Raw genomic sequence first — 16128 nt, forward strand, 5'->3', positions numbered from 1 at the left:
AATTGAGTGATGTGAGATATCGTGTAAGTGCAAAGAGACGAAAGTTGGATTTTAAGGGAGTGACTAAGGGCAAGGCATTTGAGGAGATTCGACAGGGAGCTGAAAACGAATCGCAGTCGTGGAGGAATCTAGAAACAGATACTTATAACCATCGTCTCTTCTTACATGAAGTGATCTTCATCATCTCGAATGACCTCAATCAACTATGCTTTGAGTATAGTATCAAACCCTTGAAGCTGACTCGCCTCTAATAGCAATGGTATAACCCTGTAGAATTGAATACTAATCGGCCGAAAATTGTTCTTAAGGGGATCTCGTGGGCTGTGAACGACATTCGGAGCGTCCGGACTCTGCCAAGACCGCCGGCGAGTTCGAACGGGCGCATATCATATACGAAGATCAACCTATGGATAGATACCGTCATTTCATTCCACTTATTCTAACTCGCGGGGGATAAACAACGTCGGGCAGAAGAACACAAATGACAGGGCAGAAAATATGTACCAGAATTTAGACTTTGCTTTGGCTCGTAGTTCCCAAGCACTCGGATTCAGGCACACATCGACGGTGTCAGTGTTCGTCTCATAACTCCGAGAGCCGAAAGTTTGACAGGGGATGCCAGAGAACCAGCAGTTTCACTAAGCTTATGCCAAGCGTGTAGCTAAAGTGCTTCACACTTTCTCACGTCATTCATCGTCCACGACTCACGACGGAGAAAGATCATCATCGCTTTTGATTGAGCCAAGATAACTCTAAACAAGTGCTTCTATTCCTACTAGTCGGAACAACCATGATGCTCATTTCCATCACGTTAAGTGAAGCCTTGGAAGTCTATAACTCTATATGTCCGTTACTGATCAACACTTGACCTAATTATTGTGGTCAGTTCATACACGTATAGAAGCTTTCAAAAACCTGAATCAGTTTAAGACGGAATACTTGAGGAGAATACTTATTAAGACTTGCAGTTCTCACTTTTGATAGCCATTGCTCAGCCCCCCAGCTTCGTTTACCACGGAATTGTCACTCTTTTCATTTCCTTCCAAATTCGTGCCATACTTCTCCTTCGCAATCAACTTTTTTTCTTTTATAGAACTTACACGTTAAGTAACCATCATCGTTACTTAACCACAGCCTGCTCTTCTCTCACAGTAAGGATTCAGCCCTGAGCCACTTGCACCTATCAACTAACATCCTACCCACCCAGATGCGTCTCTCACCAATCATCTCAACCATTATCCTAGCCGTCGGCCTCGCCCAAGCCCAAAACTGCGTCGAGAACGGTCCCACAGGCGACGCCATCACCGGCTTCAGGTTCTCGGGGACATGCGAATCCTGGCAATGGTTCTCGCGCGATAAAGGCACGCAGGTCAACCTCCAGCCGGACTGCTTCCTACGGCAGACGTTCCCCAACGCTACGCCTGTGGGCCACGTGTGTATCCAGCTCGAGAGCGGGGGCCACAAGTGCTTTTCGGCGCCGGGGGCGGGGGCGCCTCAGTGTAGGGTCCCGGATGACTTTTGTTCGGGGATTCAGAACATGTGGGGGTGGTGAGAGGGCTGATCTCATGCAGTATTGCTGTTTTTTCTCGTCTGAAGCTAGGCGCAGCGATGGTAGAGGGATTGAAACAGTTTTATGAGTTGTAACTACGTGTAGAAAGTTTCGCTATCCGGGAGGTGGTCCACCTAGTTTCGATACCGGCCGATCAGAGTGGGTCTCCCGGTGCGCACTTACCGGGCGCCCACTTGAGTGCGACCGGCAGTTGCTTACATCAATCGCCAATCACGAACATCTACAATGGACTATTAACCATGGAACTCTCACCATTGACATGTACAGTCATCTTGTAAAAGCCCCAATACGACTGGGCACAATAGCAGCTTTTCTCCCCATCTAACGTGGTCGGGTTGACTGTCATAGTTCCACCTTCTCTTCTACCGTCAGGTTCATACTAACATTACCGTGCTTAACGAATCATTCCTTTCTTACATTGTCCAGATATTCCGTAGAAGCATTCCCTGCCGGCTGACGTGTCCAGAACATAGTAACCGATAGTCCAGACCTATGTCACTATCGGCTCAAGTACACGCAGAGATCGGTCTCAGGCGGATTCGTGCCGTACTCGAAGAACATCTCACTAACCCAACCTCGATGGTAGGTCTTATGGTTGATAATATGCAGAAACATGCCGCCCACATTCATCTCTGCAGGTGTGCCGTTGACGTAATTGAATTTGGATCGCTTGCTGAAGCTGTTCTCATCTTGCCTGGTCGCCCAATCGATGTACCAGTGGTTGACCTCGAACTGCTTTTCGACCAACTCGTCAAATTTGGGGTATAACAGATCACGCCGGGTCGAAAGACGTGGTCCTCTTTGAGTATATGCGCACGCCAGATCAGGTCGACCTGGTGATTGTGGTTGAGTGTGCCCATCATGGACTTGAAGAGAGTTGTGCGCGGCTGATAGACCGCCCCGGACGGCAGCTGTTTTTGGATCGCTGCGAAAAGTACTTGGTCGGCCCAGTTATTGTATTTGGCCAGCATGACAGCCGTCTCCTTCGTGAGCATTGCGCGCGTTGGTCTGCTGTGGGATTTGCAGCAAGGTTAGCAGGGAGAAAAAAAGAATATTGGTGGTAGATAATATGATCTTGACTTCCCCGTCGGCACAGTGTGGTTATATAGCGCTAGGCCTCACGAAAGGATCCAGCCGACAAACCGTGAACGATACAAATTGGATTGCCTAGAACGCATGGGGCCGGTGGGGGTACAGAACATTTTGCTTTACTTTCCAGCTTTCACCTTCTCCTCGTGTTTGCTTTGTCATCTTCCCTCGGACTTGCCCCTCTCATGACATAAGGAGATACGGCGCCTAGATGTAAACTTTACATGGATGGACTGCTAAGTATGACGCGAAATTCGCCCACGTGCAGGCGGCGAGGAGCCTTTTTTGTTGGTTCGTCGGTTCCATTCCAATCTGTTCGCTGAATGGGCCGGCGGCTTGACTATGGTGGCTTGTTACGCCTCGGCAGCCGCCGGCCAAATCGATTGTGAGGTACTTAATGCGGGATCACTCGTGAATCAGCGGCTTCACTTCTATCGAACGATCAGTACGTTCGGGACTCGGTCAACCTCAGGGCTTGGCCCTCCATGTTAGAGGCAACTCAACGTAAGTGACATGGCACATGACCCCTTCTAGGCCAAGGGATAGAATCTGGCTTGATAGTTTCAGACGAGTGAGACAGTACATGCAGTCTCTGAACTACATACTGACGAACAATATTTTAGAAACCAATATACCATGAGTTCATTCGAAGATTCTGACAAAATAACGGCGATGGCGGCAGATTATCACATCTCTGCACGCGGCGCTGAAGGCTTGGTTTTACGAGATGTTTGGGGCCCCCGAGAGAAGTCCATGGGCAACCCGAGGACTCCAGAAAACCCCAATGGGACGCAAGTAGCCATGATTCTCACTCCTTTCGTCATAACTTACACTCTTAGTGTCATCCTCCGCCTAGCTGAGAATAGTCTGATGCACAATGAGATTGGGGATTTTATTAAACAAGAGGTAAAACCTAAACCTTGCCAAGATGATTCATCTCTGGGATCGAAACGTGTAGGTCACCGTTCTTCCAGTCAATCACTTGACTTATAGCACTGGACCACGAGGTTCACACCGCCTCCGCCTTGCAGCCGCGAACTTTTTAACCGACGAATTCAAGCCCAGAAAACCTCTTGGTATTGGTAATATTCTCATCACCCCAGGTCTGGCTAGTGCTATTGATGCACTGGCTTGGACTTTCTGCGATGAAGGAGATGCTGTATTGATTCCACAGCCATTATACAACGGCTTAAGGTCGATATACTAAACCGTAGTAACGTTCAAGTGATTGGCGTTTCCTACACTGGAGTTGAAGGATACACGACGCTTGACGATTTATTCGACCCCGAAGTCAACAGGAAAGCCATAACCAGGGCACTTAATAGAGCCAAAAGTAACGGTGTCAAAGTCAAGGCTCTGTTAATTTCCAAGTCAGTTGCGGATCCTACGTTTCTCTGTGAGCAGGAAGGCGAGAGAATATTCACAGGCCCGTAGCCCTCATAACCCTCTAGGAAGATGCTACGTTTGTCCTCCTCAGTCCAAATTCTTTCAGGCCCTAACTGCAATAGCCACCCGAGACCTTGAAAGTATTCGCCTCGGCATGTGGCCAGAACGACTTACACTTCATCTCTGATGAGATCTATGCCAAGTCAACATTCCAAAATCCGGCCATTCCCGACGCTGTCCCTTTCCTATCAACACTCTCTCTTGATTTTAGCGGGATTCTTGACGAGACTCGCCACCATATCCTCTACGGCGCTAGCAAGGATTTCTGTGCCAACGGCTTACGTCTTGGACTTGTGTGTGCCAGGAACGAGGGGGTTATGGGAGCGCTATCCAGTATCAGGTATGTATGCCCGCCAGACCTAGATGAGACGAGTCATCTAACTATGACAAAAGTATCTTCTCATGGTCACCGCACCTCATCCAGGATGTGTGGGCTGCTATGCTAGAAAACAAATCTTGGCTCGCTGCGTTTACATTGGAGAAAGCAAAGCGCATGGTTGTTAACCACCGTATCACAACCTCATTTTTGCACGAGCATAAGATTCGGTATTTCGACACGTAAGTATGGCAGGTGAGATAATTCGGAAACGCTAGACTAATCATCCTGTGTAAAGAAATGCTGGGCTCTTTATTTGGGTAGACCTTCGACATATGATCACGTCGCCAGAGGACTCGCAGCATCAACTCATGCTTGACCCCTTGGACGTTGAATCTACTTTTGAAAAAACCTGCAAGCAGCGCGAGATACAAATAGCCGATATCTGCATGAAGCATGGCGTTTTGATTGCACCAGGTCATGTGTACATGGCGGAGGAATATGGGTGGTTTCGGCTGACGTTCACAGTCGGCAAAGATGCTTTGCAAGAAGGTCTGAATCGCTTTTTGGACGCTTTGAAAGAGGCAGAGGCACATGCGTCAACCGCTTGGAATCTTGTCTGCAAACGAATCTATAATTATTAAAATCGTCTATATCATTAGACATTTTGTGAGGTAGAATGATGTAAAAGGGAGGTAATGCAACGAAGCAACTGTCGCTGCAATAACTGCACCTGATTCCTTCAGCTTCTGTCTTCCTCACCGTTACTCACTGCATCTAGCCGATTTCGGCTCACATCGGTGCATGGGCACCTAGTAACTTTTGAGTTGACATCGGCCCAACCTACCTAAGCCGGGCCGGACCGACAGAGACCTTCTTTGGTCATGCCAAGTCCACGTTTCCCAGAAGCGACTGGAAATAGCGTGCTACATCCAACCGTCCAATGTCAAATACCTCATGATTTCAACTATTGTATCGTATCATGTGGATTCCCTTCAAAGCCAAATACCGATAAGGTCGATATCTTGCGCCTGGAGAGCCGGAATAAACCGCCATGTCAATCGTTGCCACTGCATTGAAAGCGAGACCGAGTACCCATTTTTAAGACCATTTTCAAGATCGTGGCAGCCAGTTGAAACGATCTCTCGATCGGAGCCTCGCTGGAACCTGATGACGGGGCATGGTTACCTCTGGGAAATTTTCCTTGGCAAACGATTTCCAGGGTAAGTACAGTTTGTTGGGTAATCGCCATGCATTCGCGCCCTGGCTACCGCTACAGGTTTCAGTGATATTGGATCTTGTGGAGCTCTAGGCATGACTAGTGAGATGGATCTAGAGAGTGGCATGGCCGGTGGGAGATCTATTTGACATGGTCAAAACCAATCATTACCCGGCAGCGGTGGGAGTCGACAAGGTCGTGATGATGCCGGGGCGGCAGAGTGGGGCCGGCTGACGGAGATGAACAACTCCCCGTCCGGACCTTAGGGTCGTAAAGTGTCCGTTTACGGCCATAAGATTGAAGTCGTAACCTCACGGTAAGGTCACCGAGCACATGGAGAATCTATAACCTTTTTGTACGATAAAATTGATCATCTAGTCCCTTCCAACCTCAGCCTTAGGCGGTTCACTATGACCTTCAAGATCGTCATTGTCGGCGGTAGCGTCGCTGGCTTGGCGCTCGCCAACATGCTCGAGAAATTTAACATTGGCTATGTTGTTCTCGAAGCCTACCCAGAGATCGCCCCCCAGGTCGGGGCCAGTATTGGACTATTGCCCAACGGCTTGCGGATCCTCGACCAGCTTGGTTGTTACGAAGCGTACCGGGCCAAAGCTGAGGACCAAGTATACCAGCACGCCTATCTCAGACGGGAGGATGGTGAAATCTTCAGCTATCAACATGATCTGATGGATATGTGGGAGAAAATGTAGGTGACTTGTGGAGTTGCACGGAACAAAACTGACAAGAGAACAGGCTAGGATATCCGATGATCTTCATCGACCGGCAAATGCTTATTCAAGTTCTGTACGAGAACTTGAAACACAAGGATAGAGTGCTCACTTCTCAACGAGTTGTATCCGTTGACTTTACCAATTCTGGTGCTTATGTCACTACCAAAGACAACAAGGTCTTCAGCGGGGACATGGTCGTCGGAGCTGATGGAATCCACAGCACTGTCAGGAAGGAAATGTGGCGACAAGCCCCAACTGGATATTTCCCCCTGAACGAGGAATCCAAGGTTCCCGCTTCCACTCTGTGCGTCTTTGGTATCTCTCACAGGCCCAAGGCATACCCCGGAGCCAGTCAGCACAACACAATGTCTCCTGGTCATAGCTATTTTGTGATGGCGGCGCCGGGAGACCGCGTGTACTGGTTTTTGTTCATGGAGTTGAAGACTCTCTACGGTAGAGATATCCCGAGGTATGTCATAACTTGCAAGTCTAGAATATTGGGGCTGATCTCTCTCTACAGGTATACCAAGGCCGACGAGGAGGGTATCATCAAGCAGCACTGGAACGACCAAATCCTGGAAAACATGACACTTGGCGACCTTTACGAGAAACGTATTGCTACGACGCTGGCACCACTTCAAACCTATGTCTTTGAAAAGTGGCACTACAAGAGAGCCATCACCATCGGAGATTCTGCACACAAGGTCAGTATATAGCGCGTGGATGCCCATGAGGAAAAGTACGTCGCCAATGATACATTTGCTAACTGACTTCATCGAATAGGTCGATCCCGTGACGGGTCAAGGCGGCAATGGAGCAATCGAGTCAGCTGCGCATCTGGTCAATGCCTTATTGCGCAACCTCGACCAAACCCCGAATGATCTTAGCGAAAAGCAGCTGGAGAGCGTGTTTGCTGAGGTGCAGGAGAAGCGCTTTGTAAGTGACGCATCGTCATCAGTGAAGGCCCGATAGGCGTCGAAGAACCGGGAGCTGACCTTTGGCGTTCATATGGATAGGAACGTGCTCAACACATTGTCAAGCAAGGTTACTGGCTTCAGGACGCCTTCACGCTGCGAACCACAATGGGAAAGATGATTGCGCGTTACTTCATGCCTTTGCTGGGCTCCTTCGGAGTCGTCTACCGAGGCGTCGAGTTCTGTGCACCCGCAACGAAGCTGGAGAGACTACAAGTACCTCACCGTCCCAGAGCGGTGTTGTTCGAGGATGAGTTGCCAGCGAAGCCACTCAAAGGCTTGAGCAGTCTGAACAAGCTTTTTTCTGTCGCATTCTTGTGTTTGCTCTGTGCCATCGCGGCAGGGTTGTTGCGTCTGCCTTGCAGCCTCGAGACACTGGTCGGCGTCCTGTGCTCTTCCAGCCGCGGAGATGCGTCCATGTTGCCGGCTATCGAGTTCATGACGAACACTGCCGCGCTCATTGCTCTTGCACTAGCCGACTTGAACCGCGTGGGTAACCAGCTGACATCTGTGACCTTGTAAGTTGATTCCCAGCCATCACAGCCGATGAATTCACGTGGATTTCCCAAAGAGCAGACTAACACGGAGGCATTTAACTCTAGTATCGTAATCTTCACCATCTTCAACAACACGCTCGGCCCGGGCGGGTTTGCCCCAATCTCTTGTGTCTTTGCCCATTGGTCTTGCAACTCCATCGTCGGCAGACACGTTCCCCTCGAAAACGCCAAGAGAGTATTGCCCATCACGGCCGCGGGATACCTCCTACCCGCCGCCGTCGCACTGTACCGCCAGGACGCAAACTCAATCAACGTTTGGCGCAATGCACCAATTCTATGCTTCTTGTTGGCTAGGAGTATCTCTGTGTTTGGACTACAATCTGGATCCCAGCAACCTGAGAATGAAGAGACCAAGCTACAGAGCACGAGAGAAAAGTACCAAAACATGTTCGCCAAGGCAGATCTCCCGGTTCTTGGCTTTGTCTACTACTCGACCCTGGCAATCTCCGCAATCATCCATCTCACTAATGTTGCTCTCTTCGGCATGAAGTACAGCTTGTTTGGCGGTGAAAATGCGGCCTTGATGGCTCTGGGTTTGTCGAAACTAGACATCCCGATCTTCACGCTCTGTTCGCTGCTGCTTGCCCTCGGCACGGCGCCGTGGAGTCTGCGACTTTGCGGATACATCAACACGAAGCAAGCCTTGACTCAGGCCGCAGCAGTGATTCTGGGATCGGCCGTTGTTGGTCCCGCGGCAACGCTCGCAGGTATTACTGCTTATCGTGAGGGAATTGTCGCTAGTCTGAGCCAGTAGAGACATGTTGGTGGAGGGCAGAGTTAAATATGGTTCCTAACAAACCTTCCCCGATGGATGCGACAACCACACCAAGATCCAATCAGGGGTCTTTGGTGCTCGCCCTCAAACAGCTCTTGTACATTAGATAAACTCGTTCATGTGTCGTTCTCACGGCAAAAGCAGACTCTGTAGCAAACGTTCAGCTCTTCTCCTATTCATCTCAGCCAATTGGTGTTATTGACGGAAAATTTTCATCCCAAGCGTGTTTTGAGCCATTTACATCAAAATACCTTACATGTATGCACGATGTATGTCATCATTGGCTCTCACGCCACAACCAACCAAGGTTTTTCCCGGATGCTACGCCCACCCAAATTTCCCCAACCCCCAGACTGTTTTTCTCTCTTGCTTTGTTTAATGCCAAGAACAAGCTACCCCTCATCTCCGAGTCTTTAGGTTGCAATCGGATCATGTTCGCTGCTAGAACAGTCGGGTTGGAAAAGTCGTTTGTCGTGCCGCACGTTACACCCACTCTCTCTGACGGTGCAATTAAGCGGCGGAAAACAGGCGGAAAACTCGTGGGGAACTACCCCGCATGTTGATCACTTCCTTGTTGGCTTATGGTTATTGGACTAGCGGTGGATTTTCTCCTCGCTGATCTCTGGGGAACGGCCGATAATTCTGACGAAGCTAAGGTTCGTGGCCTGCTGGGTGAGCCGGCGCATCGCGAAGATGACCGGCGAACCCGGAGAGGCCGCATATGCAAGGCGAAAGGAAGATTGTATAAATATCGGGTGTTTTCACCGCAAAACTCTTCATCGCTGTAGAAGGCTTGAGAACCATTCTGCTCCGGCATCAAGCTCCTCCCAACACCCTTCGTCCTCGGCTCTCATCCTCATACGGAACGATGGGCTTCTCGTTGAGACGTCTAGCCGTTGCTGCCTCCGCATCAGTCTTCACTGGTCGCGTATTCGCGCAAAATGGCTCAGCCGCAGGTAAGAAAGATGCTATACTGGGATACAACATGTGCAAGACTGACATCACAAAGGCATTGTCGTTGATGGCAAGTCTTTTGCCCTCAATGGCGACCATTCCTCATACCGCTTTCATGTGGATGAGCTGACGGGCGACCTCTTGTCTGACCACTTCGGAGGGTCGGCTACGGAGAGCATGGAAATGCTCGCCCCGGAAATCAATGGCTGGGTTGACATGATCGGCCGGGTCAGACGAGAGTACCCCGACCTTGGGCGTGGAGACTTCCGTGTCCCCGCAGTACAAATTCACCAGTCTGAGGGATACACGGTCAGCGATCTCCAATATAGATCCCACAGAGTCACGGCAGGAAAGCCTAGCTTGCCGGGTCTTCCAGCGACGTTTGGAACCGACAGTGAGGTCTCGACTCTGGTCGTTTCTCTCTACGACAACTACAGCTCCATTGCCGTCGATCTTTCGTACTCAATATTCCCCAAGTATGACGCCATTGTCCGAAGCGTCAACATCACAAACGAGGGGGAGGGCAATATCACCATCGCCAAGGCCGCAAGTCTTAGCGTTGATTTGCCCTTTGAAGACCTTGAGATGATCGAGTTGAGAGGTGACTGGGCCCGTGAAGCCATGAGAGTCCGGAGGAAGGTTGGCTACGGCACGCAGGGGTGAGTGACGAATGACTGCTACTGAGTCCTTGAAGAACAATTGACTGACCTGAACACCACGTAGCTTCGGAAGCACGACTGGCTACTCATCTCACCTTCACAACCCATTCTTGGCCCTTGTCTCCCCGGACACTACCGAGTCCCAAGGCGAGGCATGGGGATTCTCTCTTGTCTACACCGGCTCGTTTTCCGTTGATGTGGAGAAAGGATCCCAAGGGTTCACCCGTGCCATGCTTGGCTTCAACCCATACCAACTCTCGTGGCCTCTTGGACCAGGAGAGACTCTCACCACTCCCGAGGTTGTCGCTGTGTACTCGGATGCTGGTGTCGGTGGCGTGTCACGGAAATTCCACCGTCTCTACCGCAACCACCTCATGAGAGGTCAATTCGTCGACCAGACTCGTCCCGCTCTGCTGAACAGCTGGGAGGGTCTCTACTTTGACTACAACGAGAGTACCGTCTACGACCTGGCACAAGAAGCGGCGCAACTCGGCGTCAAGCTCTTCGTACTGGACGACGGATGGTTTGGCGAAGAGTACCCCCGTCTGAACGACACAGCCGGTCTTGGTGATTGGGAAGTCAACGCGCAACGCTTCCCCGATGGCCTCCCAGCTCTTGTCAACAAGGTCACCAACCTCGAGGTCACGAACACGACAGATAAGCTTCAGTTTGGTCTCTGGTTTGAGCCAGAGATGGTTAACCCCAACTCTACTCTGTACCATGAGCATCCTGACTGGGCCCTCCACGCCGGCAACTACCCTCGAACGATCAGGAGGAACCAACTGGTGCTCAATGTGGCGCTTCCAGAGGTGCAGGAATTCATCATTGACTCGGTTTCGAAGATCCTCTCCAGCGCCCCTATCTCTTACGTGAAGTGGGACAACAACAGGGGCTTCCACGAGACCCCCGTTCCAGGCATCGGCCACTCGTATATGCTGGGCATCTATCACGTCTTTGAGGTCCTCACCTCGCGATTCCCAGATGTGCTCTGGGAGGGCTGTGCATCCGGAGGTGGTCGCTTCGACCCCGGCGTCCTTCACTACTTCCCTCAAATCTGGACATCTGACAACACCGACGCCCTGGACCGCATCTCCATTCAGTTCGGAACGTCGCTGGCGTACCCTCTTTCTGCCATGGGAGCCCACGTCTCCGCAGTCCCCAACCATCTCACTGGCCGCACGATTCCCATCAAGTTTCGTGCTCACGTCGCCATGATGGGTGGATCCTTTGGCCTCGAGCTGAACCCGGCCGTGATCTCCGCCGAGGATAAGGTGCAGATCCCCGAGCTGTTGGCATTGGGCGAAGTGGTCAACCCCATTGTCATTGGAGGCGATCTGTGGCGTCTCAGTCTGCCAGAGGAGTCTAACTGGCCGGCTGCTATGGTCATCTCGGAGGATGGGTCGCAGGGTGTGCTGTTCTACTTCCAGGTGCGCGCGCTGTACAACCATGCCCTGCCGCGGCTTCGGCTTCAAGGACTAGATCCGACGGCCAAGTACTCATTGGATAATAACGGCACCTACTCTGGTGCTACGCTGATGAGTACGGGTGTGCAGTATGCTTTTGATGGTGACTACGACAGCCGTGTTGTGCTCATTTCGAAGGTATGATAGAAGCGCTGGATAAAAGTGGTGGTTGAAGACAGTTTTGCGAAGATGACTAGAGTGATTTTTGAGCAAAAGCCTTCGTGATAGCTAACATTAATCTTAATCACTTGACTCATCCCTCGTAACCCCTTCCAATGGAACGTTGAGATCGCAACACATTGCTCGTGACTTGCCGAGGGCACGTATTGATTAACCCGCAGACGCAATCTATCACTAATATTAGCCGTGCTACGTATCGATGTTGCTCAAGGAGCACGTGGAATGACGCATTGAGATTGCCGCTCAACTCAAAGGCATGGCCCGAAACCTTGGTTGAAGCTATTTCCTATTTCGACCCTCGAGGCCATTTTGCACGGACTTTCTTCTCTTTGAGCAAATGAAAGATACGGAATTGCGATCCAACGAATCATGAGGAAGGGCCGGAGGGCCGGAGCCGACGACACCGTTCGAGTCTCGAGCAACGTTGAAGACTCGCTGTGATAACACAGCTTGCAACACTCTCTCAGTGGTTCTTCTTATTGGGAAAGCACATACCGTATCGACCATCTAATACCCAATAAGTCCAGAGTCCAATATTGATCCGGCGCTGATTTCATCCGCTCCCCTCATCCCTTGAGAGAATCGCTGGTGGCCTGTCGAAATGGATGGAGTTCAATCCCGGCCGCAGCCTCCAAGATCCACCAACAACTCGAAGTCCCGCCCAACTATCCGGGTCAAGACCGGCTGCAGGACCTACAGGTGCGTTCATACCACATTATGTTGTGATATTATGGGAAGGTATTCTTACTGGTACTGAAAATCAGGATTCGGAAAGTAAAGTGTGATGAAACCCGGCCAGCTTGTCGACAGGCAGGACCTGCGATGAGTATGGCATTTGGGGTTCCAGAAACCAAAGACCAGCCCCATTTCTGTCGCAGCAGGCGTCATCTATCTCGCTTCGCAACATCCGCACCTCCGTTTCGGGGCTGTCGGATGCTGAGAAGAGGCTCTACGAGTGGTTTTCACGCCGGACAATCGCCAAGCTGGCAGGGATATTCGACTCTGCCTTCTGGGACACTATCGTTCTACAGACAAGCTCGACAGAGCCGGCCGTAATGCATGCAATCCTGGCGCTCGCCTCTGTTCACAAGAACCAAATGGCCGACGCCGGCTCCGTGCCAAATCGGAGAGTTGTCTCTTTCTCAGACGTCCAGGAACGCTGCACTTTACAGCACTACAACAAGTCAATAGTTCTTCTTCAAGAACGCCTAGCCTTGAACAATCCCGTGTCAGCACAAGTGGCTCTGGTTTCTTGCATTCTCTACATATTTTTAGAGTACATGCGTAAAAGATTTGAAGCAGGCCATTCCCATCTAAACCACGGCTTGAACTTATTGAGTCACATCATACCTGACCTCAGATCGGGAGACAACATCGGCGATGCTCGCTGCAACAAGTCATTAGATCCCGTGGTCGAATGCCTTGTTGACACACTCTCACAACTCTACTATCAAGCGAGATCATTGAAAGGTCCATTTAGCCAGGAAAGGCAGACCAACGGACTGCGTCCCTTAGGACAGCTCCCCGGCTCTTTCGGGTCACTGATTGAGGCTCGGAATCATCTAGATCAACTTTTAGTCAGGGCTCAGCGGCTACGACGATGTTGCCTATCGAGTACGACAAGTCCCGACGTGTCTCAAGCATTCAAGATGCTTGTCATTCAGTCATGTCTAAGGAACGACCTGATATCGTGGTCGCGCGCGTTCAACTCTCTGAAAGCTAAGAGATGGACTCATCTATCCGCCCGGGAGCGTCTGCCTTTCCGTCTCCTACCTGTCTATCACATGATGGCACACATCATCACGGAGACATCTCTTCACCCGGGTGATGAACTCGTCTTCAACAAGTTCATCTGGCATTTCGACATGATGACGAAGTCATCCGAACAGATGCTTACCGCAGCAATACCCACAATAGCGGCAGATCTCTCGTCGGGGCATTGTACAACCAAGTTCAGCTTCACTGCCGACATGGGTCTTATACCACCACTGTACTACGTCGCCTTGAAATGTCGCAAGCCAAGCACCAGGCGACAAGCTATCGAGCTCATCTCTGACGGATTGCACCAGGAAGGGATGTGGGACGCGACTCTTGCGGGGCCCGTGGCTTCCGAAGTAACGGGAATGGAGGAAGGGGACTTCTTCGAAAAGGTCTGCTTAAGGAACCAGCTCCTTAATGCCAAAGGCCTCGCCGAGGAACAACCAACTCCACCGACATTGCCGAACGATCGCAGATTGCTTTATGTTCGATTGCAATTACCAGACGATTCTCTGGGAGAGTTGGCTTTCTCAGGTACGATGAGATGCCCAGACGGTACGATGAGACCTTTCAAGAAGGTCTACGACGTGAAGGCCCGGAAGTGGGCGTTTGCGCCAATACCTTAGCTGGAGAAAACATCTTGAAGTAATCATATGACAATAAGTACCCATGCATTGTGTGAAGGCATGTTGTGTTAGACGTCTAGAAGCTCTATGCTTTGAATAGGATTGGACTTGACGGTCTAAAAATGCTGATTTGGCCTACTTTATCTATGTGCATTCGATCGGTTTCTTTGTCCCTTGCAGCTGCAATTCGAGACTATTTATACTACTTCACATCAAGGAAGGAGTGTCAAACACAAGTTCTAGCCAGTCAATCTTGAAGTTTCCAGTTAATTCTTGGCTTAAGTTGACCAACATAGCCCTTTGAATCTCTCCTGGGCAGCGGCCACTCTTCATGCTGGTGTCTCTCTTCGGCATCATTCCCCCCTTCAAACCACAACTTTATTACAGCTGGAGTATAAATCAGTAAACAAAAGGAACTTGAGAATGAGGCGGTGTTACTCTGCCTATTTCGCGCTACCGGTGTCAAGCTTGGAGTTGCGATTTGCCCGCTCGCAAAGCGTGTCATCCTATTGGCTGTCCGACATTCGGTCTGGGCTTCTCTGCGTGCTGCCACCAAATCCCCGATGGCCCAAAGCATATCATTCGGAAAGTGAGAGAAGAACCAAGCGAAACCACTTCTCGCGATCACGTATGTAAAGCCAAATTTCTCGTGGAATATCTCATAACCTAATCTCGATGACAACATTCAGTCAACGACGTTCACCCTCCATCACCCTCTATTGGCACATTGTCCTGCCCAGCGTACCTCATCCACAACCCCCACACCCAGAAATGGCATGCAAAGGCGCATCTTGGCTCCCTTCACGGGATATCCCATCCCTACAAGGCAAAGTGATCCTCATCACAGGCGGAAGCAACGGCCTCGGGCGCCAATCAGCCATGGACCTCGCAAAACACAACCCAGCTGAGATCTGGATCGCGGCCCGGAGCGCTCCCAACGCCCAAACCGTCATCAACGCAATCGAGAGCACCTCTTCAACAGTCTCTGTCAAATTTCTAAAGCTCGATCTCACTTCCTTTGACTCTATACGCAACGCTGCAACCAAATTCCTCTCAATGGCATCCCGTCTCGACATCCTCGTCCTTAACGCGGGCGTCATGAACGTGCCTGCTGGAAGTGTGACGCAGGAAGGCTACGAGATGCATTTCGGAACCAATCATGTTGGCCACGCCTTGTTCTTCAAGCTTATTGTTCCCGTCTTGAGCACGACAGCTTCCAAAAGTGATGTTGGCGGCGGAAAAGCCGACGTCCGCGTCGTCTTCGTCAGCTCCGTGGCTCATAAGTACCCACCTTCTGGCGGTCTGCAGTTCGACAGTTTTCACCCAAACGGCCAAACTAAAAGTCTTTCGGCGAATGCTCTCTACGGACAGAGCAAGCTCGCCAACCTGCTGTACGCACGGGAGATGGCCAAGAGGTATCCCCAATGGACGACCGTGTCCATCCACCCGGGCACAGTCAAGACCGACTTGCAAAAGTCGACGGATGGTAGCCTGCTCATCAGAGCATTTCAGAAAGTGGTCGTCCCACTCATCGTAGTCGACGTGGAGGAGGGTCCGAGGAGCCAGCTGTGGGCTGCTACTGCCGATGGGGTTGAGAATGGCGAGTACTATGAGCCCGTTGGCGTCGCTGGCAATGGCAGTGCTTTCGCGAAGGATAACAACCTCGCACTCAAGCTGTGGGATTGGACTCTAAAGGAGATTGAAAATGTGTATATTTGACTATGAAGCTCGATCACTTGCCGGGTATTGTTCAGCATAGTAAGATGGTCAGATACCTTACGCTAGACTAGCGCTTGAGGTGCCGCACTGCT

The 16128-nt window shown here is 50.8% G+C and overlaps 3 protein-coding genes across 3 annotated transcripts; all 3 read left to right on the top strand.

Annotated features, from left to right (window-relative positions):
* Positions 1-6050: 6050 nt before the first annotated feature.
* Positions 6051-8656, top strand: N0V96_011572 (uncharacterized protein; the record flags this gene model as incomplete). Its single annotated transcript, XM_053193594.2, has 6 exons — positions 6051-6346; positions 6394-6840; positions 6892-7075; positions 7155-7307; positions 7388-7863; positions 7948-8656. 6 exons carry the CDS (start codon positions 6051-6053, stop codon positions 8654-8656), a joined length of 2265 nt encoding a protein of 754 aa, XP_053048912.2.
* An 889-nt stretch (positions 8657-9545) lies between these two features.
* Positions 9546-11897, top strand: AGL2 (Alpha-glucosidase 2; the record flags this gene model as incomplete). The annotated part of the gene is made up of 3 exons (XM_053193595.1): positions 9546-9633; positions 9687-10290; positions 10355-11897. 3 exons carry the CDS (start codon positions 9546-9548, stop codon positions 11895-11897), a joined length of 2235 nt encoding a protein of 744 aa, XP_053048913.1.
* Positions 11898-15196: 3299 nt separating this feature from the next.
* N0V96_011574 (uncharacterized protein) lies at positions 15197-16036 on the top strand (the record flags this gene model as incomplete). The annotated part of the gene is made up of 1 exon (XM_053193596.2): positions 15197-16036. The coding sequence occupies one exon, from the start codon at positions 15197-15199 to the stop codon at positions 16034-16036; it is 840 nt and encodes a 279-aa protein (XP_053048914.2).
* Positions 16037-16128: the final 92 nt, after the last annotated feature.

Source organism: Colletotrichum fioriniae, assembly GCF_027942845.1.
Source record: "Colletotrichum fioriniae strain IMI 355084 chromosome Unknown scaffold_18, whole genome shotgun sequence".
Taxonomy (NCBI): domain Eukaryota; kingdom Fungi; phylum Ascomycota; class Sordariomycetes; order Glomerellales; family Glomerellaceae; genus Colletotrichum; species Colletotrichum fioriniae.